The sequence below is a fragment of the Thyridium curvatum genome (genome assembly GCF_004353045.1).
Source record: "Thyridium curvatum strain D216 chromosome Unknown NODE_84_length_182893_cov_82.147506, whole genome shotgun sequence".
Taxonomy (NCBI): domain Eukaryota; kingdom Fungi; phylum Ascomycota; class Sordariomycetes; order Thyridiales; family Thyridiaceae; genus Thyridium; species Thyridium curvatum.
This window is the reverse complement of record NW_022156839.1, coordinates 755-27638: the sequence shown is the minus strand read 5'-3', so window position 1 is coordinate 27638 and position 26884 is coordinate 755. Positions and strand designations below refer to the sequence as shown.

The window sequence follows — 26884 nt, the reverse complement described above, 5'->3', positions numbered from 1 at the left end:
TGCAGCTTCCACTACGGAGTAGTTATGGTGGAGCCGCAGTCCACGAGAAGCGACGACGGGCAGGTCTGGTCTGGTCTACTCCGTAGGTATCGAGTCAACTCGACTCCAGTTCCATCCACCCGTCCAGGCGGCGCATCTTTTCGACATCAATGAGGGTGTGTGTGTGTGTATGCCGGCCCGCTTCACCTCTGTGTCCCGACCTTTCTTCACACCGGGCACAAATTCAAAATTCAAAGTTGCTTGAGTGAGAGGGAGAGGCTCATCGTCGTCGAGATCTCATCCCCAGGTTGCAAGACAGGGTTCGCCAGCCAATCACCATCCTACCCTACACGACCAACCATCAACTGCCACCTCTTAAGTGTGCGTCTCCTCTCATCCCGTCCGCATACCTACTTCACTTTTGGACCGTGTGAGACAAACTATCGTCTCTCGGGTCTTTTCGTTTCTGGACGCAACACCACAGTGTGCAGAGCTTCCTTCAGTCTGGAGTCTGGGCCTGTTAGATGTTCAACCTGCAGCTATCACAGACCATACACGTCTCACCGGCCCAGAGCTTGTGACCAGAGCCGCCTTCTGTACTGAGGGGTAGCTACGACATAGCTCCGTCGTAGTGACAGGCTGGATCAGAACCAATCCCCGTCCGTACAAAGCATCCGTTGCCCCTGGATCAACGGTTCTCCCATAACCTAGCTCTGAACGGTCCAAGCTGTATTGTTCCAACACTACCAACTCTGTAAGCGACTCTGTCCCACTGCCGTCATTGCTACGGCGAGCCGACGGGCCTTCGAGATTCAAGGCCCCAACGTTGAAGAGTCGGGGTCTAGCCGCATTGGACGGGATTGAAACAAAGTGCCAGGCGCTGTCAACTCATTCCCGGCGGCACCAGCTTCTTCCCAAACCAGTGGGACTGATCGGCCACACTCTACTCCGTACCCTTGACTGACACGCAAGAAAGCCTCAAGCCCTTATTGGCTACCTCTGCATGGTCTCCCGAGGCACTCGTTAATCTCTCCCGCTACCAAAGACGCCCGTCCTCACCGATCCCGCTCACTGGATCCTTGTACAGCAGTCCACTGCCTTGTACTACCTGCAACCCTTGACCTCCTCCAGGTGGAGGCCCTCGCAATCCCTACCTGCACAACTTGCACTTCTCGACTTGGGCCTGAATGCGACTCAGGCCTTTGACACAGTCACTTACAGCTTGACCCCCACCCAGGCGGTCCTTGCATACAATCCCTTCCGCATCGGGTTCTCCAAGGTATGTGTGACCTGTCTGATGCAGCCATTCTATTACGTTTCTCCAGTTGCATCTTAGCCCTCGCCCTAAGGCCTGGAGACCCAACCGAGGGATATCCACCGCGTCGAATTCTCTTGAATAAGAACTCGTCCGGCGTGGGTTGAGCTCATAGTCGTCGTTATTGTCCTGATGACGACTGTGCCAGTCTCAGGGCTGATCTCGTTGTGGTCTTGCTTTCCTGTCACTCTGCATACCCCACGTGCCAACGCAAGCTCACTCCCTCCATGTTCTAGTACCCCGACCGCGAATCGCCCGTCGCGACGTGGGACCACCCTCACCGGTCTCTATCTGCCTTTTGATACGTTGTTGGGACTCTTCACACCGCCGGAAAGCTTGCCAGCTTTGCATACGACCCCGTCTCAGGTTGTGGCAGTCTCCAGCCCAACTGCTCTCGCAACCTCATCTTCGTGGAGGAAGTCTCTGATCCCCTGGAGCAGTGACTTCCACCCCGCACCATGTAAGCCCCTTGCTGCTTTCTCATTCCTCAACAGACATGCTATGGTCGTGGCTCAGACACTGATTTCTCCTGCAGGAAATTCGGCAAGCAAATACAGAAGCGTCAGCTCGAGGTTCCCGAGTATGCAGCTAGTTTCGTCAACTACAAGGCTCTAAAAAAGGCATGTATCCTCCTCTACCCCCACCCCTTCTGTCGCCTTATGCTCGTCTCGAGATGCGCCCAACCCATGTCGCAACTCGATGATCCAAACAGACCTGCCCGTGCACATGATATATAAAAAGACATATACTGGCGGGTCCCAGGATCGCCAAGCAGCCACCCAGGCCCCCTTGTATCCCTCCCCCAGACTAACACTGCTCTGGACAGCTCATCAAGAAACTATCGGCGACTCCTACCTTGAGCGCGCAGAATGACGTCCATCACCCGGCAACCCATATAGACTCGCAGGCTGCCTTGCAAGCCAACAAGGCCACCTTCTTCTTTCAACTGGTATGTCGCCCTCACCAACTCCAGAGATCCCCCCAGGGGCCGTGCTGACAGTGGAACAGGAACGAGAGTTGGAAAAGGTCAATGCATTCTACCTACAAAAGGAAGCTGAGGTATGCCGTCAATATGTCGAGACTCTACTCGCGAAACAACTAACCGCATATCTAGCTCCGAATCCGGCTCAAGACCCTGCTCGACAAGAAGAAGGTCTTGCAGTCGCGCGGCAATGGCATCTCGCGACGCTCGGCCAAGTTCACCACCCTCCAGGAGGGCTTTCAACAATTTGCCAACGATCTAAACAAGCTGCAACAGTTTGTCGAAATCAACGGCACTGCTTTCTCCAAGATTCTCAAGAAATGGGACAAAACGTCAAAGTCCAAGACGAAAGAGTTGTACCTTTCCAGAGCAGTTGAGGTTCAGCCGTTCTTCAACGCCACAGTCATCAGCGAGTTCTCCGACCAGGCGACTACCAGTCTTCAAGAGCTTGGCGCCTGGGCCGATGGTGACAGTGTCAGTTTTGGCACTCGCCAAGACCACGTCGTAAGCAGCCAGCACCTCCTGGGTACCGATGAGGGCGATGTCGACACTCTCCTTCTGGATACTGTGCTTACTGGGAATCTCGAAAACCTCCGCGATCTTCTCAGCCGGATGCGCGCCGCCGCCGAGCCAGCGGAGAATATGGACGTTTCGCTCATAGATCGTGTCACGAGGACATTCCTGGCATCAATCCATGATGGCCCTAAGGAAGCACTACTTGTCCTCCTTGAGACTGGCCTTGTTGACATTCAGTCGGAAGACGATATCAACGAGAGGAATTGTCTCCATCAATCTACCATCTACGGAAACTCATTCGTTCTGAACCTAGGGCTGGACAAGGGTGTTGCCGTCAACAGGACGGATGTCTACGGGCGCGTGCCCCTACATTACGCGAGCATGCACGGGCGTCTTGATATGTTGGACGCTTTGCTTTCAGGTTAGTTTTTCATCACCTCGGTCCGGTACTACCAGCGAGACAGCGTACTGACTCTATAGCAGTCGATTTGAGCACCATCGATTTGATTGACCACGACAACTTCACACCCCTGATTCACGCAATCATTCACGGCCACCTGGACTGCGTCAAGAGGCTCTTGGAGAAGTCCGCTAGGCTTGATCCTGTATCTGACTCCGACCATGTTCCCCTGAACCTTGCTTGCGAGCATGGCTCCAGTGCCATCGTCGAACTTCTGCTGCAGCATGGCGCTCGGATCCTACCAGATGCGGAGGGTCTCTATCCTCAACATCTTGTTGCTCGTTCTGGCCAAAAACCAGAGCTTCTTTTGCTTTTGAAGCAATTCGGTGCGGATCTCGACCAGATAGACAAGCTATACGGATGGACGCCTTTGGTACATGCGGCGAGCGAGGGCAATGTCCCTTGCCTGCAAGCACTTATCGAAGTTGGCGCGGATCCAAACATCCGAGACGAGAAAGACCTTCCTGCGATGTACTACGCAGCCTGGGAAGGACACCTGGAGTGCATGAGACTTCTGACCCCGTTCAGCAGAGGTTCAAATGCAAGCCCTTCGTTGAGTGCTAGTGCCCCGTCATTATCCGCCATTGGCACCAGCAATGCCCCCGGCCCCATGGCGCTCGATCCAGATGCCATCCCCGTCCTCGAACTACCCCCACCTATCATCCCTCTCCGGCGATATGGACACAACTTTTTGGACACCAAGACAGTTGTGCAGATCAACTTTGAGGAGATCGATGGCGAACAGCCCCTGATCTTCTTCCAGGATGGAAAATACCCTGCTGCCAGACTGACGATATCTTCAAAGGTCTCAGACCTAATCCCCAAGAACATAATCCTCCCCTTCCAGGAGGACACTCGCCTCGTGTCCTTCCAGATCGACAGCCTGGATTCCTTCACCCTCGACTTCGACGTGTTCCCCACGTATGGCGCCAAGATCATTGCAAAGACGGTGGCGCTCCCCAACACCTTCCGGGCTCTGCTGAGCAGCTCTGGCAAATGCTGCCTACCGCTGTTCGACCCTCGACTCCGTGCGATCGGCCAGATTAGCTTCAATACCCAAGTCATCAAGCCATTCCAAGGCAAGCCTCTGGAGATCACGGATTTCGAAACATACTGGAAGGCAACAAGCCAGTTTGACGGCAGCCCCAGCACTTTTGTGTCTGGCTCGAGTCTCTCGGGTGACTTTGTGCGTATCTACGTGCAGCATACAAGCGATGGCATCCCTGTGCTCTGGCCGACATGGACTGTGAACTGCGGCGGTATAGATATGCCCGTGTCCCGTCTGTCCTTTGGGCAGTTCAACACGGTCACCGGGTCCAGCCGCAATGCCGCCGACCTGGCTGCCCTTCCCACGAAGACATTGGACGCCATCACCGATGTGCACCGGATCCTCGCCACATCGGGTATCACTCTGCAGGATGCACTATCCTTACTGCCCGCCGGAATGCACGTCAACATCCAGATACTCTATCCTGCGGCAGATGACGAGAGGCTCCTGGGACTTGGACCCGGCGCGGATCTGAATGCTTTTGTCGATGCTATCCTGACCATTGTGTTCGATCATGCCCGCTCGCAGCGCGCTCATTCGCCCCACGCTGTGAGGTCGATTGTGTTCAGCTCGTACAACCCGAGCCTCTGCACGGCCATCAACTGGAAGCAGCCAAACTTCCCGGTATTCCTTTGCAACGACCTCGGAAGACAAGATCTCATTTCCGCGACGGACTCTGTCCAGAGCAGCGGGCGCAGGACCTCGTCTATCAAGGAAGTGGTGAGGACAGCGGAGAGCAACAACTTCATGGGCCTGATATGTTGCTCTCGCCTGCTGGTAAGTTTTTTGAATTGCTAATGCTGTTTATTGCGATCTTTTTTTTGGTGTCAAGGGACTGACCATGACTCTCTCCCTAGGATATGGTGCCTGCCCTTGTGGATGCGATCAAGTCGCACGGCCTGGCCCTCGTTGTTGACAAGTCTGCGGACAGACAACCAGACTTCAACCCCATGGACGACCCCTTCCCCCGGATGCCCAAGGGTGTCGATGGACTCCTGAAGAGTAACGGCGTCTTGAAGTTCAACCCGTCGATAGACATGTAGAATGCATTTGCTCCTTAGTACTTAATGATTTCTTGTTTTCTCTCGTATTTTCCGAGACTGGGAAGGCGGCTATAGAAAACTATCGGTAGCAGGGGGTTTAGGCCGTCATGGGACGAGGCATGGAGGGGAGTTTGTGCGAGTGCCCTCGTTCCTCGAGATACGATCTGGTTTTATCCTAGAGCTTCTGCTTCATAAAAGGGGAGGCTTGTTATGGGTCAGACAGCGATACCCTAATCATACAGAATAAAAAGTACACATTGCAAGAAAGTCACACTCTTCATCTTGGTCGCTTCATGAGGGATTCGATCCCCAAAACGTGGGCCAGCCCAATGCAATTTCCTTATAGGCATATTCGATCAAGCCACTCTTATGTCACTGTTCGTCTACTGAATGCTGCCCCATCTGGCGTAACGCATATCACCAAGCCCATACCTCAACATAAAAGAGACTACCATGAAAGAGAAAGTATGCAATTATGGGGTATATCACTGTATCATATCATAGACATCATAACAATCCTTGCAAGAGACCGGCCAGCTTGTTCCGGAATCCCCATGCTTTCCTACCCAAAAGCAAGCCAAACCAAACCAGGGAAAAGCAAGACTGGGCTGTCAGGCCATGACCGAGAACGCCATGCTCCCAAGGCCAGACCCCGTTTTCACGCGCCCTTGTACTCGTACCGCAGCGCCGCCAGCTCCCGCTCCGGGTCGACGCCCGCCATGAGCATCTTGGCCACGAGCACGACGGCGTACACGACGCCCGGCAGCAGGCCCAGGCCGGCGGGCCCCAGGGCGCCGCCGGCATCGGACGCCAGGCGCGAGCGGGCGAGCAGGCCCAGCAGCGCGAGGACGGCGCACAGCCCCAGGTTCATGTAGGGCAGCCAGGTCTCGAGGGGGCCGCGGGCCGGGTCCGGCGCCACGGAGAAGCTGGACCGGCGGCGCCGGCGCTGCTGCTGTTGTTGGCGGAGGCTGAAGGCTTGCTGCGACTGCTGCTGTCCGCTGGCGAGGGCGTCGAGGAGGGGGAGACCCGTGGCCGGGGGCGGCAGGGAGTAGAGGAGGTAGCCCGTGGAGGCGAGGGATGTGAGCGCCAGCAGGGTCAGGAGGAGGAGGGGGTGGGACGCGCGCTGGAAGACGGCGACGAGGTAGGGCAGGGAGGCGAGGGCCGGGAGGGCGAGGAGGAGCTGCCGGAAGGAGGCGTTGTGGGATTCGTTCTGGGCTGAGAGCGTGGTTATGAGGACTTCTTGTTCTTTGGTTTGGTGATGAGATGTCAGCATCAGGCCATGCGACAGAGGAGACGAAAGCTTTACCTTCTTCGTCCATGGCCTCGGGGGAGTTTGTTGATGACGAGTCGTCTGGGTAGCGGAACGCTTTGCGCAGACGCGCTGTCGTGCCTTTGATGTCTGCCATGGCGCAGCAATAAGTTATGACTGCTACTGTGATCTACCGGGGCCAGTTGGGTCTCTTCATCTGGGAACGTCGTCAACAAACATGTGGGAGCGAGATCGACAGAGTTGAAGGTCTGGAGGAATGAACAGCCTTGTGATTGTGAGGATTAGCCTTATGACGTTGCACTAAGAGTACTAGCCGTGGTGTAGCTAGGTAGATCAACTGGGACGACCCCTTGTATTGTGCCAGGCGTCTGCCGGACCGACAGACTCTTTGCTTGAGTGCTCTGTCCCCGCCTAGCCAAATTCAGACAGCCCAATGCCGTGAGAGGTCGGCGCATGGTGGGCAGATCCCAAGATTCGATTTCTCCGAAACAGCTTCATTCGCGATCGGGTCTCGGAGCCACACAGACACCAAAATGTTGATTCCAAGGTCTGTCGGAAGGAGAGCCGCCTCTTCCCTCAGGGGCCAGGCAGTCAGAAGAAACATCAATGCCTCGCAGCGGAGGACGCTCGTCGCCCCGCCGCGGCCCGGGAGTGGTCCGCTGATGGAGAGGAGAGCAGACCGAGAGCTTCCCGGTAAGTCTGCTTCTGCTGGCTTGTCCCGAATCTTTTCTTACACTTCGGAGCTGAGCCTGCCCGCTGACTCTCCATACTGCTGCCAGACATCAACGCCAACCGCTTCCACTGGTCGCGCACGCTGCCCGTCTTCGCCGCCCTCATCGGCCTCAGCAGCCTCGCCATCTTCAACTACCAAAAGTCGAGCAGCCCCGTGGTGTCGTCGACGCTGTACGCCCTGCGCACCTCCCCCAGGGCCCGCGAGCTCCTCGGCGACGAGATCTACTTCAAGCAGCAGATCCCCTGGATCAGCGGCGAGATGAACCAGCTGCACGGCCGCATCGACATCAGCTTCGCCGTCAAGGGCACCAAGTCGACGGGCGTCATGCGCTTCGCCAGCCACCGGCCCACGGCCCGGGGCGTCTTCGAGACGACCGAGTGGAGCCTCGAGGCCGAGGACGGCCGCAAGATCGACCTACTCGACGGCGAGGATCCCTTCCGGGCCCTGATGAACGACGGCCTCGACGACTTTGAGGACGACGCGCCGACGACGAGAGGGTTCAGGCAGATGAACAAGACGTAGTAGAATGAAATCACCCTTGCAGGACACAGTGCAGTGTATGTGTGCAGAATGCAAAGCTGGACGGAAACTGGTGTATGGAGTTTTATATATTTGTATGCCGACGTTTCGGAAAAGGGGGATTCTTTTTTTTGGGGCGCTCCCCTCTATATTCATTCTCAAACTTAAAAGAAAGGCCGTCCGTCATACACGGTAATTGTACACTAGGTATTTTATGATACAACATGTATATTACAAAGTCGCAGTCTCCTCTGGCTTGGCTGTCGTATCCAGCATCTCCGCAGCAGCCACCGCTCCCATCGTCGTCCTGGCACTCATGCCGTCCTTCAGCAGCTCGGCTATCCTGCCCTCCTTCCTCATGGCCTTGAGCTCCAGATGCTTGGCCCTCGCGGCCTCGAGCAGCTCCGCCGCGTCGGGGTTCCGCTCGTTGACGAGCTGCAGCGACTTCTCGACAAAGTCCTTGGACGGGTCGGGCTTCTTGACCGCGTCCTGGATCTTGACGAGGGCGCCCTTGGGCCCGGCGACGGCGCCCTTGACGACCACGATGCCCAGCTCGTTGTCGACCATGAGCACGCTGAGGTTCTGCACCGTGACGCGCTCGTTGCCCATGCGGCCGGGCATCTTCTTGCCGGGCATGACGCGGGAGCCGCTGCCCTGGGAGGGGCCCGTCGTGCCGATGGTGCGGTGGTTCTTGGAGTTGCCGTGGCTCGCCTCCTGGCCCTTGAAGCCGTGCTTCTTCATGCCTCCGGCGAAGCCCATGCCGCGGCTGTTGCTGCGCACGTCGACCCACTGCCCGACGTGGAACCAGTCCGGGCGCAGCTCCGCGCCGACGGGCAGCAGCCCTTCCTTGCCGCGGACGCGGAACTCGGCGAGGTGCTGCTTGGGCGCGATGCCCTTGGCCTCGAAGTAGCCGAGCAGCGGCGCCGTGGCCGTGACGGCCCGGCGCTCGCCGCAGCCGACCTGCACGGCCCAGTAGCCGTTGGACGCGCGCGTCCGCGCGGCCACGACCTGCACGCCGTCGAGCTGCAGCACCGTGCAGGGGATGCGCGTGCCGCGGCGCGTGTAGAAGGCCGTCATGCCCTTCTTGGTCGCGAGCAGGCCCGTCCGCAGCGGCGTCGTCTTCTCCTTGCGCCGGAGGGCGGCGGCCGGGCTCGCGGACGGGGCGGGCAGGCCGGCCGTCGCCTGGTTGAAGCGGGTGGGCTTCGCGGCGCGCCGGGGCTGCGTGGACCAGCCGTACTTGACGCCGCGGGCGGTCGTGCGGGAGAGGAAGGGCAGGGTCGTCGGATGGGGCTGGGCCTCGGCGGCGAGCAGGAGGCGGGTGGTCGCCCAGCACCGCGCCGGCAGGCGGGGCGCCATCTTTGTGTGTTTCTTGTGCTGGCTTCTGTTCGGTGCCTTGGTGTTGGCGGGTTGTGGAGGTCACTCCGGGAGGGAGTGTCGAGTTCCCGATCTCCCCTGCCTAGCACTCGGGTGTCGCTGGCAAGAGGGGCTGATCAAAAAGCCCTTCTATATCGTGCAATTGAGGGGGCTGGTGTCTGGTTTGGCTGGATTGGGCGACGATGGACTGATAATCGAGAAGGGGAATCAATGGGATGAGGTCGTCGAGCTATGTGCTAAAATTTCTGGGGTGAGGTGAGTGAGCCGCACGGTGGTTCAGAAAATTTACGGCGGGCGGGGCGAACCAATCTGGCAATTTTGCACTAGGCCGCCTGGCCTGTCTGCGTCTTTGGCTGGGCATTTCCAATAAGACGAACCTTCAGGGAGTGCTTCTTGATTTACATCTTAAGAGAACACATGAACACATGAGAAAGCACCAGGGTTTGTTCAGTTTTGAGACTCTAGCATCTGAATCTGAGCATCGATCCACCCGGAGCTGCAATGGTCTACTATTTCACCTCCAACGTCGTCGATCCCCCGGCGTATGTCTATGTCGGCAAGGACAAGTTTGAGAGTGAGTCGGCTCAGACGATATGGGAATTTCATCAAGCGCAGGACACTGATAGGGGTTGCTTCTGGTCACTTTAGACGAAGAGCTGATTGCTCATGGGTGGGAAGAGGATGTCTGGTGAGTTTGCGACCTTGTTTCCCGACTTTGGGAGACATAACTTACTCAGACTTCAAAACTAGGGTACGATATCTCACCGTACATCATGTGGAGGACCTCTTACTCACCGATGTCTTTCTATCCGATAGTTTCACGTCGACAAACTGTCGAGTGCGCATATCTATCTGAGGCTGAGAGAGGGAGAGACGTGGGACAACATCCCCCAGGAACTCCTCACTGATCTCGGCCAACTCACCAAGGCCAACTCCATCGAGGGTAAGACCATCATGCCGATGATTTCAAGCTCGGAATGCTGGGCCGGGGGCTCATGCCGTCACTCCAGGGAATAAGAAAGACAACATCACAATCATCTATACGCCATGGTCGAACCTGAAGAAAGACGGCAGCATGGCGGTGGGCCAGGTCAGCTTCAAGGACCAACGCAAGGTCAAGAAGATCCTGATAGCGCAGAGGGAGAACCCCATCGTCAACAGGCTGAACAAGACCAAGGTCGAGAAGCACCCGGACCTGAAGCAGGAGAAGGACGACAGGCTCCGGGAGCTCCGGAAACGGGACCAGCAGGCACAGCAGCAGCGCGTACGTATCACCTCGGCTTGAGCATGTCTCCATCAAGGGGGAGGTCTCAAACAGTGCCGCGACTAATCCGTGTTCGTGCAGAAAAAGGAGGAGGCCCGGGTCATGAAGGAGAGGCAGGAGAAGAAGTGGCAAAAGGACCACGCCTATGACGAGCTTTTCAGCGAGGAGAACATGGAGGCCTCGAGCAACCAGAACCGGGGCGACGATTGGGAGGATGACTTCATGTGATAGGTCCTGGTTGTCGAAAGGAGTTAAAAAACGGAAATTCAAGGGATAGATGACTATTTGGAAGGAAGGGAAAACAGCATAGCATGACAACTTTCGCGCACAACACAATCGGAGCCGGATTTAGAGCTTCTTATCTTTGACTGGTATTCATCTCTGCCTGCATTCTTGCACCTCACACTCCCGGCCCCCGTCCGCCGATCCCGCTTCCCATCTGGTTCACGTTCGTGCCCTTGATCTTGTGGTCGCCCGGGTTCGCCGCCGCCTCGTAGAGGATGTTGGTCGGCGCGCGGCCCAGCTGCATCCACTCGCCCTTGAAGCCGAGGTACGACACGCGCGTCGCCTCCTCGTCGTCCTCGCCCTGCACCTGCGCAAAGTTGTCCGGGAAGAAGAGGGCGAGGCGGCGCACGCGCGCAAACTTGGCGCGCTTGACGGGCAGCTCCTGCACCTCCGACGTCTGCGACAGCTCGAACTCCTGGTCGGGCTCCTGGTCCTCGGCCGCCGAGAAGTCGAGGTTCTCGCGGTTCTGGAAGACGCGCAGCGTGGCCGGCGCGCTCGAGGCCGGCGAGGTGCGGACCAGGATCGAGTGCAGCTTGACTTGGCCGGTGAAACTAGTGTCGGTGAATGATTAGTTGGGGTTCCTCTGGGACTTATGAATAGAGAGACCTCCGGATGCACGGTTGTATCGGTCCATTGGGTCACTGTAAGAGGTTCTGGTGGTCCGTGAAACTTACGGAACATTGACGATGAGCTGCTCATCTACATCGCTCACCAACTCGGGCTCCGCGTCGAGCCGCTCTGCCCACGTCTTCTTGACGATAGCCCGGCCCATGCCGTGCGACGTCTCGTTGAGAGTGTGAACCTCGTCAAAGTTGATGTGCTGGTAGAGAGAGAACTGGAGCGCCGGTGTGATGTCGTCCGAGTGGTCGTGCTCGTGATCATGGTCGTGGCCGCCATGCCCCTCATGCTCGTCGTGGCAGTGGTGGGACATGATGGTGATGATGACGGGATCGAAGGTCTAGGTTTATGGGCAACTAGGGAATGAAGCATAAAACCACTTCACGTATATGCTTTCGAATGCGCCGAGTTCCTACGTGTGAGGAGTCTGTATAAGAGTCCCGTTATTGGGCAGGTGTGACCAGTGGGTTCTGAGTGGCGGGAGCTTTGCAGCAGCTAGAGCACTAAAAGCCAGAGAGGCATGGAATGACGATGGTGGGACTAACAGCCACAACGGTACGTTACGTTGATTGAAGCAACTCTTACACAACAAGCACATGCACTCTTTGACATTCAGGGATTGGACAGGTGAAATGGGTTGAGCGAAAATGATATCGAATTCGGCAGCTACTTTCCAAAATCTCCCCAGTTGCCACTACTTGAAACCGCCCACTTTCTTCGCCTTCTGCTTCTTCGGCCGGCCACCGTGACTTCCGCCAAGGGGCTGCGACATGGTCTGTACCGGAGCCAGGGACGACTGGCTCTCAAATGCAGATGGCGCCTGAGACTGGCTAGAATGCGGGATATGAGGTAGCGGCTGTGTCGAGGGCCCGGCCATGTCATCCTCACTTCGCTGCAGGCCGAGTTTCGCCGCCTTCCGACGGCGCCGAGCCTCGTCTTTCCTTCTCTTCTCCAGAGCCTCGTCCAGCAGCGCGTTTCTAGCATTGTCTGCGGACCAAACATACCCAGACGGATCGCTCCCAGGAGACTTTGGCCAGTGAGAGAGGAGGCGCAATTGCCCTTCTTTCCTCGGAGGCACGGACTTGATGGACACGGCATACCTTCGCAGCCGGGTAATCGCCTCGTCTTCTTGGTCACCTGGGGATTCCTTCGGTGTGCCTGGCTCGAGAGGGTCGGATCCGACCGATGAATTCGCAATTGAAGCAGTGTCTATAGGCGTAGGAAGCCGCCCTGGCGGCGATGGGCTCAACTCCATCGCGTCGGAGCTGGTCAATTGAGATCCCTGCGATTCTCTGGGCGGCAAAGGTACTGATGATATCGTAACCCCGGTCTGGGAGAGACACAGAAGAGTTGTTATGTGTGAGAGTAAGGACTGCCTTCGCTGTAAAGCGTGCTCATCCAGAACTCCTTCTGGCAGGCTCTCTGACCACATTACTTCGAGTGCTCTCAAGAGCGACGCTCCGCTCATGATTCGGCCGCCTCTCGAGAGCTCTGCAACCTGCAGATCTTCAAATTCATTCTTGAGATTTTCCAATTGTGCCGTGCAATTATTGCCCATAATTTGAGTCTCGAAATCAGCTGTGAAGTCACCAGCGAGCTCGAGTCTGTGATGATGTCAGTAAATCAGGAAACAAAGCACGAAACGTCCAACTTCTTACAGTGTGTGGAGAGAGATTTGCCGATCGGCTGTGTGTGTGGTTTGAAGGTGATTCTCGAGAAGATCCAAGGGCCCATATCCGCTTGCATGGTTGCTTGGCAGTTCAACCCTTTGGACAGAATGCGCCACACGCTGCGACACCACATCGAGCACTCGTGAAAAGTCCGCCGTCGCAATCTGTGCTTCCTCCTCAACAGTCGTCGTTCCTGGTAGGGGACTCCCAGGTATTGTTTGATCTGGAGGAACGGCGCTCCTCTCATCAAAAGTATCAGAGACCACAAAACTACTCGCAAGATACGAGATCGCTTTGGCGCGCCTGTGGCTTCGACTCGTTGGCCGGTAGCAGTAAGAGGTGCTCTCAATGTCTACCCCGGTTCTCCTTTTGACGGCAAGCAACGCGGAGCTCAGACTGAGCTTCGGACCGAGAAACACTACCTGAAAGAACCGAGCGCCATCTTGACTGTACCTGAGACCTTGCCCGCCGCCGCGAACCTCAGAATTGTAATATAGCGATACAGGCAACAGTTCGATCTGTTGAGGTACTGGATTCACAATGCTCCCCAGCCTGAAGAGGTGATATTGAACACGCGCCGGACAGCCTGTTTTTGGTCCCTCGAGCCACAGCAATGTTGTTAAGCCGTCTCGAGCGGAGTATATCCATGTGAGACAGAGGCCATTCCTCCCAAGATTCGAACCTGACAAGACAGCGATCTTAAGGGTAGAGTCTCCTTGGTCTCGAAGATGTGGGCATGAAAGGAGCACAATGGGTCGGTTTGCTGTGGCGTCCTCGGCCTTGACCCCAGTCAAGACAGGATCACGAGACTCTTTCACAGCAGAGAGGTCTAGCCAGAACACAGTAGACGTTGTAAGAACAAACACCTGAGAGGCATCGAACGGAGACCTGTGCACATCGAGGATTCGATCAGCTTTGTTGTGCCTGGCCATTGTCAGGGCTCTCAGGAACCGCCCGGTCGTCAAGCAGAATAGCTTGACCGTGGTCCGATCAGACAATAGAAGACTCTCACAGCGAGAGGACACATCATCCGGCGAGCCTTGGCCTGTCTCGGAATGGGGGTTACCCAGCGGGCTATCCAGATCTCGCAACCACCGAGATAGTCCTTTCTTGGACCTGACCCAGCATAGTCGGTACGAATCCCCTTGGCCAGACCCGAACAAGACAGAGTTCTCCATCAAACCGTTGATGAACTGGCCACAGAACCGGCGTAACGGGTATAGCTTTCTGTGGCCATCGCTTCTCGTTTCCATGATATCCCAGACTGTCCAGTTTCCGCATTCATCAATGACTGCGATCTGCGGAGGATTGGAGTCTGCTCCCGGGTTGAAGGCCACATCGCGATGAGAGATGCCTCCCGTTTTCTCCCCGCTGAGATTGATGACAGGCTTGATCGAGATGTAAGGCAAACTAGTTGCTGCAAGAGAGCACGCATCACTACTGCATGAGATCGGCAACCGCCCAAGCTCCGGGGCAAAGATCGTTGTTCGGGTGGACTTCTGGGCCAGGAGCCAGCGAGTGGGACTGTAACGCTTGCGGCTAGAGACAAACTTGAGTTGATGGTAAGGGACGCTGTCTCCACACAAATGGCCTTCCTCGGTCTCCTGACCTGATACCAGGCCCAAGGAGACGCTCTCGCCTTTCTCCCACTGCCAGTTTTCAGCCTGCAATTTGACAACACGAAGTATGTGGCCGGACTGCCCGACAGCCATCGCCAGAGCAGGGTGGCCTGTTGAACGAGAGGGATCAGTAGCATCAGTGATCTCTCCCACAGTCAGGAGAGACAAAGGTCGTTCCTGATCATCCGGGGTGCTGGGATGTTTGAGCTCATCGGCGATCGATGAATCGACGCCTAGGGTTCCCATAAAAGCTTGCGGCTGGCCTTTCAGCAGCCAGCTTCGATGCGGACGACGCTCTCTTTTCAAGAATGACCTCGTTTCTGAGGCAACACCTGTTGACGGAAACCATTCAGCAGTCTTGGTGACCTGCTGAAGCACAGTATCTTCTAAACATAGTCAATTAGCGGATAGGAAACCCGGAGTATACACGCCCGTCTTCTTACCTTCTGCGATACTTCGGTTGGACGAGAGGTCGCCCACGTCAGCCCCGTCCACATCAATTTCTAGGGGGGTATAAGTTATGCGGCCTGGATGGCCAAAGACCAGGTCATTCATGCGATGGTCGCCGATAAGCTCGACGGCCCGCTGGCCTGGGCTCTGGGCCCGGTGCTTCCTGTCAGCCATTTGACACGGGTCTATAGACTTGGCTAAGCGATGAAGGCGTGGTTTTCATCGTCTCGACGGATGAGAGTGCTGGACCGCGGTTGAGACTCTTGCGGCTCTTGCGGCAGAGGAAGCGAGCAGAGTCAAGCAAGTAGTTCCGATTGCAGGTGGCGTATACAACTTTAAGGCTCGCAAGTTGCGCCCTTGAGAGGAGAAGAATATCCGACACGGCAGAGAGTCTGAGGAAGTCGGGGTACGATGCTTAGACGAGGTCTCGATTCATCAAGACGCGGTTGCGCTAACTTTTGGCTGAGGCCCACATTTGTGCAAACAGAACTAACGTACAGTAGAAAAGCTCGGGCCACCGACGTAGCTTCTCTGTGATTTCCGGGACGACCAGACCCAGAAGGGAAATAGTAAACAAGGAAAAGGTGCCTCCACCCAAAAGACAAGAAACACCATCCATTCATTCTGTTGCTCTTCTAAAAACAGATACTCTCTATTGCACGCAGGATTGTCGTCAGTAATACACACAAAGACGAGGAACACTACGCAATCTTGAGCACCGTCGGACCTACTCCATCATGGCTACCGCATTCGAACCTTCGCTCTCCACCAGCCGCCAGACACTGACGCCCATGGGGCCGTCTGTCGCGGACCAGCTACCCAGCATCAACTTCGGCTTCGACGAGCTGCGCGATCGCATGGCCAAGTTCACCGCCAAATTTGATGCCTTTATCGAGCAGGGCCGCAAGCGCGTCCTCGAGGAGCGCAACCAGTTCCGCATGAATGTCGCCGAGCTTCAAGGTACGCCACAAGCCGCATCGCATCGCATCGCATCGCACGAATGCAAACGCAATCCCACCAGCCGCCGCTTCGTTGTCGCATATCTTCCCCCCCCTACGCAACACCCCATACGATGAAGAAGAGCTTACTAACACGCAATCCCTCCCCCCAACGACAGAGGACCAGCGCATGAAGAAGAAGGACATCGAGATCCTGCAGGTCAAGACCAACGCGCACCAGCACACGATCGCCAAGGAGGCCGCCGAGACGCGCGAGATGCAGGCCGCCATCGCCGCGCTCTCGGAGCAGCGCGACCGGCAGGAGGTCGCGCGCGACGCCCTGCGGCAGCAGATCGCCGACACGCAGCGCGACATCGACGCGCGGCTCGCCGCGCAGCGCGCGCGCCAGGCGCAGCTCGAGGCGCAGAGCCGCTTCAACGTGCCCGAGCTCGACTTCTGGGTCACGAGCCTGTGCCTGCGCATCGAGGGCGCCGGCCGCGACGACCACCTGCGCTTCGTCTACACGCACGTCGACGAGCGCGACTGGGAGCGCGAGGCCTGGTTCGAGCTGAGCACGGCGAGCCGCGACTACGACGTGCGCCACTGCCGGCCCAAGCTCGAGCGCGAGAAGATTGAGCGCGTGCTGGACCGGGTCAACGAGTCGAGGGAGCTGGTTGGCCTGCTCAAGGGCATGCGGGAGCTCTTTGTCGAGGCCATGAAGTCATAGTGTTAATCTGATCTGTATAAACATCCTACGACGAAGATACCAAGTAATTTCACCTGCATGTTTCACCACTTCATAGGTTTAGGGATGACTACCTATCGGAACAGTGGCGCGATGTCCTTGTATTTGTAGTGATATATAGGTAATTGTAGTGATATATAATCTTGGGCTTCAATCACTCAGTCCATCGTGTATGCGGCTCCGTGCTCTAATCTCACACTTTAGAGACGGTACGCGCTAAGCCCCACCACAACCACGGGCTGTACCTAGTCAATCGCACGCGCCTCTGGTCGTCCCCCTCTTGATCTCGACTTCTCGACCTCTCATACCAGCCAACCATCCATACCTAATACCGTCAAGCACATCAGACATCTCCGCTCAGAACTTCCTTACCAACACCTCTCAAGGAGACGAAAAAGGCCATGCCGCCACAGAGCGAAAAGCAGGCGGCGGCCCAGGAAGCCGTCGACATCCTGCACGAGATCTCCACCATCCTAGTGAGTTGAGCCCCCCGTCCTCCCGTCTCATATGAGCGAGCCAAAACCCCTGCTGACCAACTTGTGTGTGCGTGCGCGCGCTTGCTCAGAACTGCCACATTGACCGCAGGACGCTGTCGATATGCATCTCCATGATTGAGAACGGCGTCAACCCGGAGGCCCTAGCCGTAAGCAGTCGCTTTCTCTTCATGAACCCCCCGTCGTCTCCCGCTTGTTTCTACCTGCGCGGCCCCAGATAGGGAGAGATCCGTCTGTACTAATAAAGCCCTTGTTCTGCAGAACGTGGTGAAGGAACTGCGCAAGGAAGGCCAGCAGGTAGAGGCACAGATCGCGTCACGTCATCAGCAGAGATGAGACGATGCACTAGGTGGACGCCGGAGCAGAGCAGGCGCGGACGCGCCGACCACAGATGCGTGCGACTGGGGTTCTCACCTCATGGCAGACGCCTCTTCACCACTTACGGTCCTGACTCGGCCATGAATGAGGCAACTTGGTGTGTGTATGACGCCACCGACATTTGGGTACGCCTGGGAATGTACAGGAAAGGGACCTAATCGGCCTTCCGGCCTTGCGGTGTGCGAATTGCCGCATATATCCAGGATGATAGTCCGAGTAATAAGCCTGGCTTGGAGACATGTCGAGTGATGGCTCAGCAAAGGGTTGGCAAATGCCCATGAGCAAGGATTAGGGCACAAGACCAAACAAGTGCATGTATGTTCTACTGGGCTTTTATTTACAAAAACACAATGCAAGCCATTTGTCCTTGTCCCAGACGAGAATGAGTTCGCTACTATAAACCGCTGATGCCGACCCTTAGTCAAAAAACGCCCCAAAAAGATCCCGTCGGCCATGAGTTAAACCCCTATACCTAGTCTTGTCAATCATAATTCATAGTTTGAGGCCAGCTACCTAGCCTTCATTGCTGCGGCCATTGTAGATCAGCCTCCGGTTCATCGGTGACCAAAGAGCATGATCTCCTCCTCTTCATCGTCGTCGTCATCTTCTTCTTCCTCGAGATCATCCTCGCACTCATCAGAGTCGGTCTCCTCGTCCGAATCCCCGTGATCGACATTTTCGGCCGATGTCATACTACGATGCTCGTCCCGGCCCCAGAAGTCTAAAATGGAGCCTTCCCCGTCCGACTCATCAGTAGTGAGCATGTGCTCGGGGAACCCGTTGGTGGCAGTGGGTGACAATGACCGTGCGAACCGTTCTGGTGAGATATCCGACGGCAGGCCTTGAAAGTCTACATGAGACCCAAGGGAGCCACCGGGTCGATGCGACACATGCTGATGAGGCAACGACGGCCCATCACGAACCACCCTCGCTCGAGTGTCATTGGCAGCGTTCGTCGCTTGGAGTGAAGCATCTCCGCTCGAGGTATTATCTCCTTCTGCGGCCTCCGCAGCTCCTTTAGGAGCATTGACGAGCTGCATCTGGACCGTGTTGTAGGACAGGCAGACTTCGCATTTCAGGCCACCCCAGTGGTATTTGGTCGTGGTCTTTGCCTCGCAGTCGTTGCAAAGAATGACGGCTCGTGTCTGTTGCCACTCAGGGGGCATCGGCTGCTCTTCCAAGTGCTTGTCCAGCCTACGAAACTGGCTTTCCATATTTTGAACGCTCTTGCTACAGATCGGGCATTTGTAAGCCGTCTGGATGTACTGCTTGTGACAGTCGCTGTGGATCATATGTCCACACTTCATCGAGAGAACCATCTTGTGCGAGGTAAAGAGATATTCGCCGCATATTGGGCAGTCACAGTCCATGAGGCCCTCCCTACAACGATGCGATGTCTCCAGGGCGATAGCGATGCACGAGCCACATTTCTGTTGAGAAGGTCAGCCTCTGAACACACATATTGTCGTCGAGGCTGAGGGAAGCGCTTACCTTGCAGTGGAAGAAGTCCTTGCCCAGTCCTTCACCAACTCTGCAGATCCCACAATCATTGCAATGGTAAATGCTCTTGCCGGGGTCGTCATTCCACAGTTTGCAAATGCCGCAGTAATAGCACGCCGCAGACTCTCCGCACTTTACGCACACGTCTGAAGCCTTTTGGGCGTGCCCGCAGAGCATGCAGAGCATATTCCTCGTCTCCCTCCTCGGCAGCACATGATCCTCGGCTTCGTTGTGGCACAGGCGGCAGGTGTACCAACGTGAACAAGTAAAGCATTGCAGCTTGACATTCCGCCGATAATGTTCACAGCCGAGCAACTTTGTCCCTTCCTCCAGGTCCAGAGAATTGCCGAGGTAGTCGACAGACTTGCCAGTGAGTGGCACATAAGTAGGCCGGAGATCCTCTTCGGTGAGCGTAAACCTCTGGGCAGCACTGCCCTCGCCAAGGGCGCTGTGCCAGAACCTCAGCGATTCCAAGGGCCGCGTCGGGGTCACCTTCTCGAAGACTGTGGGGCTTGACGGCGTCTCACTCCGCGGTGGGAGATGGGCGTTGCTGCCGGCTTGTGACTTGTTGTACCCCTCCATAAGAAGTCCATGGATGAGACGAGCTTTCTCCTCGGGTACTAGTTGTTGCGACTGCACTTCCAATATTCGTCGCCGCAATGCTTTCATCCCGTCATCTTCTGGTAACTCCGCCATGCCATACATTGACCTTGGTAAAGAGCTTGACAGGAGCTGGGTATCATCCTCTGGGGTGCCGAGTCTGTCCGGTACGACATCTCCCGCGATCGTCACAGATCGCATAGCAGCCATGGTGGCAACTGGTCGCGCTGGCGGTGCGGACGTGGACATTGGGACGTCGGAAGAGAGGCCATCTCGCCTCTCGGGCGATGCAGTTAAATATAGGGAAGCGACTCGAGTGTGCCGAGCCATGTTGGGGTTCGTCGAAGCGGCGATTGGCAAGGTCAAGCTTCGGGCGGGATCGATCTCGTCAATTTCGCTATCGTCGCTTATCCCCAAGCCCCTCGTTGGGCTCCTCAATTGCGCCCTCATGTCGAGACTGCGCTGTCCGAAAGATCGGCTGGTCGGCAGCGGACTCGGAGGTGGCGAAGCTGCTGGAGAGGCGGCGTGCTTGTCGCAGAACAGGCTCGATGATGAAGTTGGAAACTAGTGATGGCATCGGGAATCATTTGCTGCAGGTGTAAGGGCCAATCGGCAACTACCCTCCAAGAAGAAAAGGTAACTTTTTGGGGGTCGTCTTTTCGTTGCAAGTCAAAGGAGAGGTGTGCCACCACAGACATTCGCGTGATCGTGCGTTATGTCATGGTATGGGCTGCTTTGGAGGATTTCTACAGCACGTGCGTCCCGCTAATCAGTCCACCAGATTGCGGGGTACCACTGCACTGGATCTCGGAACTCCAGGGTCTAGACTGTTGGTTTTTTTTGTCTTTTGCTTCTCTGTTGACAAGAAAAGCCTCGATCAAAGCTTCATACTCGAGTCTGAGAGCGCGAATTCCCACCGAAATGCTAGAGCCTTGTGAGAAGCTTAGACAAGACATAAAGTCCTGGGACGCAGTCCGTGTTGAGAATGCATGGTGACATTCTGAGTTCAGTTAAGCCAATGAGGGAGCCGGTCCAGCCAAGCCCGGAAAAGGAAGGTCAGATTGAACTGGAATCCTCGGTCAAGGAAACCAATCTTGTACAGATGGATCTTCAAATTATGGAAAACAAATTAGCATGAGCAAATAAGTATTCTTATCTTTGAGGATTTGACTCCTTGGCCCAGCCGGCAAAGCCAAAGCGGGACCGGGATTGCAGAGGCCGGCCCGGTGTCAAAAGTCGGACTGGCACCGCCGCCGGATCAAAGCCCCGTGGGTCTCCGTTTTCAGTCTAGTCCACATCAAATCTTGTCACTACATCTCCACTACGGAGTATGCTGTAGATAAGAGTGCGCCCTCTCAGGACACGCCGTCCTTATAAACAGGCAAACCTGCACATAACATACTGGCTTTCGCAGCGCAGTATTTTGCTGCCGCCGAGACCTTCCAGTCATTTATTACAGACCACAGAGTCGTGGGCGCGCGGACTCATACTTCGACACACAATGGCGCCGTCAGCGATCTCGGACACGAGCGCAGCGGGACACTCCGTCCAAGAGATCCCCACGATAAACGGGAAAGAGAAGACGCCCTTGGAGGCCATATCGCAGGGCGATGTCCTCCCTGGTAAGTCCAGCAGCACCGCACGCAGCGTCAAACCGGCCGTGTCCATATGACATACATATATTGAACAAACATGGCAGGCATTCCTACTTTCCCCACCTACGCGGCCGAGCGGCGGCACATCCTCATCCACATGGCCGCGACGTTCCGGCACTGGGCGCGCCAGGGCTTCTGCGAGGGCCAGTCGGGCCACATCTCGGTCCGCGACCCGGAGTTCCCGGGCCTCATGTGGATGAACCCGCTGAGCCGGCACTTCGGCATGCTGCGCGCGGGCGACATGCTGGCCGTCGAGATCGCGACGGGCCGCATCGCCGCCGGCAACCCCAACCCGGCGACGGGCCTGCGCACCGCCAACGCGGCCGGGTACTGGATCCACTCGGCCGTGCACAACGCCCGCCCGGACATCCACGCCGTCTGCCACGCGCACACCCGCGCCGGCCGCGCGTGGTCCGTCTTCGCCCGCCCGCTCGACATGATCACGCAGGACGTCTGCACCCTGCACGACCGACACGCCGTCTACAGCGCCTACGGCGGCATCGTCTTCGCCGCCGACGAGGGCAAGCGCATCGCCGCCGCGCTGGGCGCCCGCAACAAGGCCGCCATCCTCATGAACCACGGCCTGATCACGGTCGGCGAGACGGTGGACGAGGCCGGCTTCCTCTTCGGTCTCATGGACCGCTCATGCGAGATCCAACTGCAGGTCGAGGCGGCGTGTGCGTCTGGCAACCTGGAGAAGCAGATCATCAGCGACGAGGAGGCGGCCTACAACTGCAAGATGGCGAACGAGGCCAATGTGCTCTACCGCGAGGCACAGGGTGATATCGAGTACGAGATAGAGGCAGCGGGCGGAGAGGCCGCCATCGCGAAGGGCTTCGAGACCCTTCAGATCGACTCTCAAAAGGCTTGAGCTGGTTATGACAACATATTGCGCACAAAAGCTACCATTGCATATAGACTTATTCGTTAGTGGCAAGACATCATATTCACCGGGCCCAATGTGTCAAACCCTTGAGCAAAGTTAACGCCATGGTGCTTCTAGACCTCTTCCCCAGGGAACATTAGGTTCAGACTAAACATGCCTGATGACAGAAGGCGGGACCAAATATCGTTGGACGACCGCCCGGCACAGGTGAATGACCATCAATCTCGAGACCAAACGTGCTCCAGCAACACACTGACGCAACTTGTGGATATGGAACGATGTGTTCTTTTCCCGGTGGAATGACCCAAGGTTTTCTCGGCAGGCGAAAATTTGCACGGTCACGAAGCAAGCCCGTCGATTCGCATCGTACGCAACGCAACCGGCGGACCCGGGTCCCACTGAGGGAGTCACAGTCATACCCTTTTTTTCATGGAAAGGGGGTAGACCTAGTGACGGTAACTTCCAGCCACTTTCTCACGAGGCGGACGCCCGGGTGGTGTGGGAAAAGTAAAGCGGGCTGGCAACCTATGTCAGCCCATCCTTGGCGCAACTCAATTAACCTCGAACAAGGCGGGAAGGACCTGCTTGTATGCGACGGCATGCGGGAAGGCCTTTCGAACATCTCGCTTGTCCATGTTGCTGTTTATTGTTGGGAAAGGGTTCTCCATTGTTTCCTGTCCAGCGAAAAAGTCGTCAGGGGGCTTGGCGGTGTGCAACACGGGTCAGTCAAGGCCAGAGACCGGCTCACCCCTCGTGCCACTCCTGCACAATCGCGATGACCTTCTCTCAGACTGTCTCGAGAGCGGCTCAAAGAGATATCTGAAGCATCTGTCCAAGCAACGGAGATACGCGGTCGACTTTGGGAGCACAAGCAAAGGAGGATGAGACAGTGCCACTCCTGGACCGTCAAAGCCTCCTCTCTCGTGCCAATATTGCCAGGCCCAAATATCCCGTAGTACCGGGAGCAATCCATTACCGAACTTTTCTTCCCACTGTTGCACATTCCTTTCCATTGGGTCCTAGCGATGACGGGTTGGCGAAACATGGCGCCTGTCTGTGGATTGTGGCTCCCTGGGCAAGGTGAGACCCGAGAAGACGCCCATGCGGATGTTCATTCCTCCTCCTACGCCTCATCTCCACTTGAAATTGTCAACTAAGGGTCGGATCAATCAAATTCTATTCGTTGAGGTGTCTAATTCTAAGGGAGAAAAGGGGAAGGCCGCTAGGTGGCCGCCGGCCCTTAGGGGTGGCCCTAAAGGGCGATATAGTTAGGCAGAGATAGCTCCATATACTAAATTTGCCCTGGGGTTGTCCTTAGTAGACCAGCCCCTTCTGATACATCTCTCTAGATCTCTAGAATCTAGGATTCTAGGAGATCTAAAGCTATTTCTATATTCTAAATAGGAAATTAATAATTTTACTTAATATTAAAAACTAATTAGCTACTTTTAGTCTTATTAACTATATATTAGATATTAATATAGATATATATTAAATAGAAGGTTTTATAGAGACTACCTCTTCTTATTATTAATTTTTATATCTTTCTTATATATCTTAATATATTCTATATATATTTAAATAACTTCTATCTTTTCTAATAATTAATCTAATAATTTAGTAATTATAATATTTATCTTTTTAAGTAGAAGATTTAAATTTAAATCTTAATTAGATCTTTAAATTAGATTTTAAATATCTTTAAGCTTTAAGATATAATTTTAAATAGTTTTAACTAGGATATTTCTTAGATTTATTAGCTTCTTATTTAGATTAGTTAGATTAAAAGATTCTATAGATTTAATTCTTATAAAGGATATTAATCTTTTTACTCTTCTTTTAAATAATAATAAAAAAAGATATATAAGAAATAATAATATAGTACTTTCTATAAGTAATTCTAATAATTTAAGAATAGAATATCTATCTTCTTTAATAGAAGGCTTAGATTTAACTTTTAATTAAATTCTTTAATAAAATTCTTAATATCTTTAGATTTAAGAAGTTTATTATTTTTATTTAATATAATTAAAGATTATTAGTCTTTTTATTAGTTCTAATTATCTCTTAAAATAATAATAAGATAAGAATAAAGATTTAATTACTTAATAAACTTTTAATACTTATTAATTAAAAGAATCTTAATTAGCCTATTAATTAATATCTAATTAATAGCTAGATATTCTATTTCTATTATCTTCTTTTAGATCTCTTACTAAACTTAATAATAATAGATATTAATATATCTTAAAGCTATCTTAAGCTATAGATTCTTACTTTTAACTAAATAAATAATTTAATAATTATTATAATAGATAATAAACTAATTTAATAATTATAATATTATCTTCTTAAAGAACTATATAATAATAATAGTCTCTTAAAAGAAGCTTATAAGAATAAGTAACTCTACTTTAATAAATAAGATAGTAATAATATTTTACTTAATTACTTTTTAATTAATAATACTTTTAAATAGTATTATAAGATATCTTTAAAAGGACTTTTAATTCTTTAAATTATCTTTAAATAAAGTATTAATATAGACTTTAAGTAAGAGATTTAGGTTATTTCTATTAAATAGAATATCTAGCTTCTTTATTCTTAAGAGGTAATAGATAATTCTATCTATCTTCTTTATTACTTTAAATAGAGGGTTTATAAGAAAGTAGATAAGACTAATAATTACTTTAATAATATCTAATCTTATAGTAATATTAAAATAGATTAGAGATTCTATCTTTTATTAATAGATATAAATCTTTAATAAGATTATTTACTTATCTAGCTTTATAATCTTCTTAATTAATATAAAGATAGCTAGCTCTTTAATTATATTATTAAGCTTATATTTAATAATAAGATTAATAATCTTATCTTTTTATAAGATTTAGATTTAGCTTTAATTAATACTTTAAATAATCTTTATTTCTAAGAACTATTTAATATCCTCTAAGTTTCTTATTTTAAATTAATAGGTTAAGACCTCTTTAAAGATCTCTTCTTTAGCTTTATCCTTCTTATAATAAAGATAGATAATATTATTAATATAGAAGAATATTAAAATAAAGTTATTATAGAAGAGATATAACTCTTTAATTAATTAGATAAATCCTATTTTAATAAGAACTATTAAGAGAAGCTTCTATTATAATAATAATAATATCTATAGATTATATAATACTTTAATTAAATAAGTGATTTTATTAATCTATTTAAAGTATAGTAAAAGTTTTATAAATATCTTCTTATTAAGATAGATATTAATAAAAATATTAATTATATCTAACTACTTTATCTTAAGCTTAAATCTTATAGTAATAGCTATAAGAATTTAGAAAGACCTTCTTATTAATATAATAATATAGGTATTCTAATTATTTAATAGCTATTAATCTTCTTAAATATAGATTCTAGTCTTAAATCTTTTAATATACTCTTTATTATTAAACTTATAAATAAATACCTACTTTAATAATATAACTATCTAGCTCTTAGCTTTATAATAATCTATTATCTTTAATATCCTATTATCTTAAATATTCTTAACCTCCTTTTATATAGTCTTAAGCTAGTATTAGTTATAGAGGCTATTAATAATCTTTTTAATATTTCTTAGCTTTAGTAATAGGTTATTTTAATATAGTTAAAGTAGTTATTAAGGCTCTTATTTAATAGAAACTACTTTAACTTAGAAATTAGTATAGATTATATTAATATTATAATAGTCCTTTAGAATTATCTTATTAACTACTTATTATTATCTTCTAAAAAGCTTCTCTTACTCTCTTAACTATTATATATAGTTTATTAGCTTATAATTTTAAGCTAATTATCTAATTAGTATAGAACTTAAGAAATCTTTCTAAAAATTTTCTAATACCTTTAGAATATTATTCTCTTTCTTTAATAAAGTTTCTAGAGTTATTAAACTAGAGATTATAGATTTAAAGCTCTTTATTAGTTTTATTATAACTAATTCTTAGACTAGCTCTTTATTTTAATAAGAAGTTAGATAGATAATAATTATCTCTTTAAGTCTCTCTTATACTAGACTAGTCTTTTTAATTATTTTAGCCTATTAAGACTAATCTTTCTCTCTAATAACTTTAAATAGTCTATCTATTAGACTAGAGAGGCTAGTAATCTTATTATTAACCTCTTTAGGCTCTAGCTCTCTCTCTACTAATTTTAATAGCTTATAGATCTCTATTAATAATATAAATATAGCTAATCTCTCTTTAGATCTATTATAATTCTTCTTTTTAAAAAAGAATCCTTCTTTAAAGGTTATATCTCTTAATAGAATAATCTTCCTCTTCTTAGAGATCTAGATCTACTAGATATTTATATCTTTATAGCTAATAAGATATCTAATCTTAATATAAGGTTAATATTTAGCCTTAGTTAATATTATAATATTATAGTATTTATTTTTAAGATAATATATCTTTAAATTATACTCTTTAATATAGCTAAGATTTAATTAATTTAAGTTACTTAAGATTTAATATCTATTCTTCTAATATTATTATCTAATAGT

General features: G+C 51.8%; 10 protein-coding genes across 10 annotated transcripts; 5 read left to right on the top strand and 5 right to left on the bottom strand.

Annotated features, from left to right (window-relative positions):
* Positions 1-1953: 1953 nt before the first annotated feature.
* Positions 1954-5343, top strand: E0L32_010426 (uncharacterized protein; the record flags this gene model as incomplete). The annotated part of the gene is made up of 6 exons (XM_031133043.1): positions 1954-1959; positions 2121-2243; positions 2303-2353; positions 2409-3213; positions 3273-5077; positions 5158-5343. The coding sequence occupies 6 exons, from the start codon at positions 1954-1956 to the stop codon at positions 5341-5343; spliced, it is 2976 nt and encodes a 991-aa protein (XP_030989562.1).
* A 658-nt stretch (positions 5344-6001) lies between these two features.
* E0L32_010425 (uncharacterized protein) lies at positions 6002-6749 on the bottom strand (the record flags this gene model as incomplete). The annotated part of the gene is made up of 2 exons (XM_031133042.1): positions 6002-6558; positions 6650-6749. 2 exons carry the CDS (start codon positions 6747-6749, stop codon positions 6002-6004), a joined length of 657 nt encoding a protein of 218 aa, XP_030989561.1.
* Positions 6750-7146: 397 nt separating this feature from the next.
* Positions 7147-7868, top strand: E0L32_010424 (uncharacterized protein; the record flags this gene model as incomplete). Its single annotated transcript, XM_031133041.1, has 2 exons — positions 7147-7306; positions 7393-7868. The coding sequence occupies 2 exons, from the start codon at positions 7147-7149 to the stop codon at positions 7866-7868; spliced, it is 636 nt and encodes a 211-aa protein (XP_030989560.1).
* Positions 7869-8096: 228 nt separating this feature from the next.
* E0L32_010423 (uncharacterized protein) lies at positions 8097-9221 on the bottom strand (the record flags this gene model as incomplete). The annotated part of the gene is made up of 1 exon (XM_031133039.1): positions 8097-9221. One exon carries the CDS (start codon positions 9219-9221, stop codon positions 8097-8099), a length of 1125 nt encoding a protein of 374 aa, XP_030989559.1.
* Positions 9222-9740: 519 nt separating this feature from the next.
* On the top strand, positions 9741-10731 carry E0L32_010422 (uncharacterized protein; the record flags this gene model as incomplete). Its single annotated transcript, XM_031133038.1, has 6 exons — positions 9741-9813; positions 9888-9927; positions 9990-10005; positions 10056-10182; positions 10250-10503; positions 10585-10731. 6 exons carry the CDS (start codon positions 9741-9743, stop codon positions 10729-10731), a joined length of 657 nt encoding a protein of 218 aa, XP_030989558.1.
* A 172-nt stretch (positions 10732-10903) lies between these two features.
* E0L32_010421 (uncharacterized protein) lies at positions 10904-11719 on the bottom strand (the record flags this gene model as incomplete). The annotated part of the gene is made up of 2 exons (XM_031133037.1): positions 10904-11339; positions 11463-11719. The coding sequence occupies 2 exons, from the start codon at positions 11717-11719 to the stop codon at positions 10904-10906; spliced, it is 693 nt and encodes a 230-aa protein (XP_030989557.1).
* A 381-nt stretch (positions 11720-12100) lies between these two features.
* E0L32_010420 (uncharacterized protein) lies at positions 12101-15319 on the bottom strand (the record flags this gene model as incomplete). The annotated part of the gene is made up of 3 exons (XM_031133036.1): positions 12101-13010; positions 13065-15081; positions 15139-15319. 3 exons carry the CDS (start codon positions 15317-15319, stop codon positions 12101-12103), a joined length of 3108 nt encoding a protein of 1035 aa, XP_030989556.1.
* A 563-nt stretch (positions 15320-15882) lies between these two features.
* On the top strand, positions 15883-16810 carry E0L32_010419 (uncharacterized protein; the record flags this gene model as incomplete). Its single annotated transcript, XM_031133035.1, has 2 exons — positions 15883-16105; positions 16167-16810. The coding sequence occupies 2 exons, from the start codon at positions 15883-15885 to the stop codon at positions 16808-16810; spliced, it is 867 nt and encodes a 288-aa protein (XP_030989555.1).
* Positions 16811-18254: 1444 nt separating this feature from the next.
* E0L32_010418 (uncharacterized protein) lies at positions 18255-20130 on the bottom strand (the record flags this gene model as incomplete). Its single annotated transcript, XM_031133034.1, has 2 exons — positions 18255-19130; positions 19192-20130. 2 exons carry the CDS (start codon positions 20128-20130, stop codon positions 18255-18257), a joined length of 1815 nt encoding a protein of 604 aa, XP_030989554.1.
* A 1171-nt stretch (positions 20131-21301) lies between these two features.
* E0L32_010417 (uncharacterized protein) lies at positions 21302-22326 on the top strand (the record flags this gene model as incomplete). The annotated part of the gene is made up of 2 exons (XM_031133033.1): positions 21302-21422; positions 21500-22326. The coding sequence occupies 2 exons, from the start codon at positions 21302-21304 to the stop codon at positions 22324-22326; spliced, it is 948 nt and encodes a 315-aa protein (XP_030989553.1).
* Positions 22327-26884: the final 4558 nt, after the last annotated feature.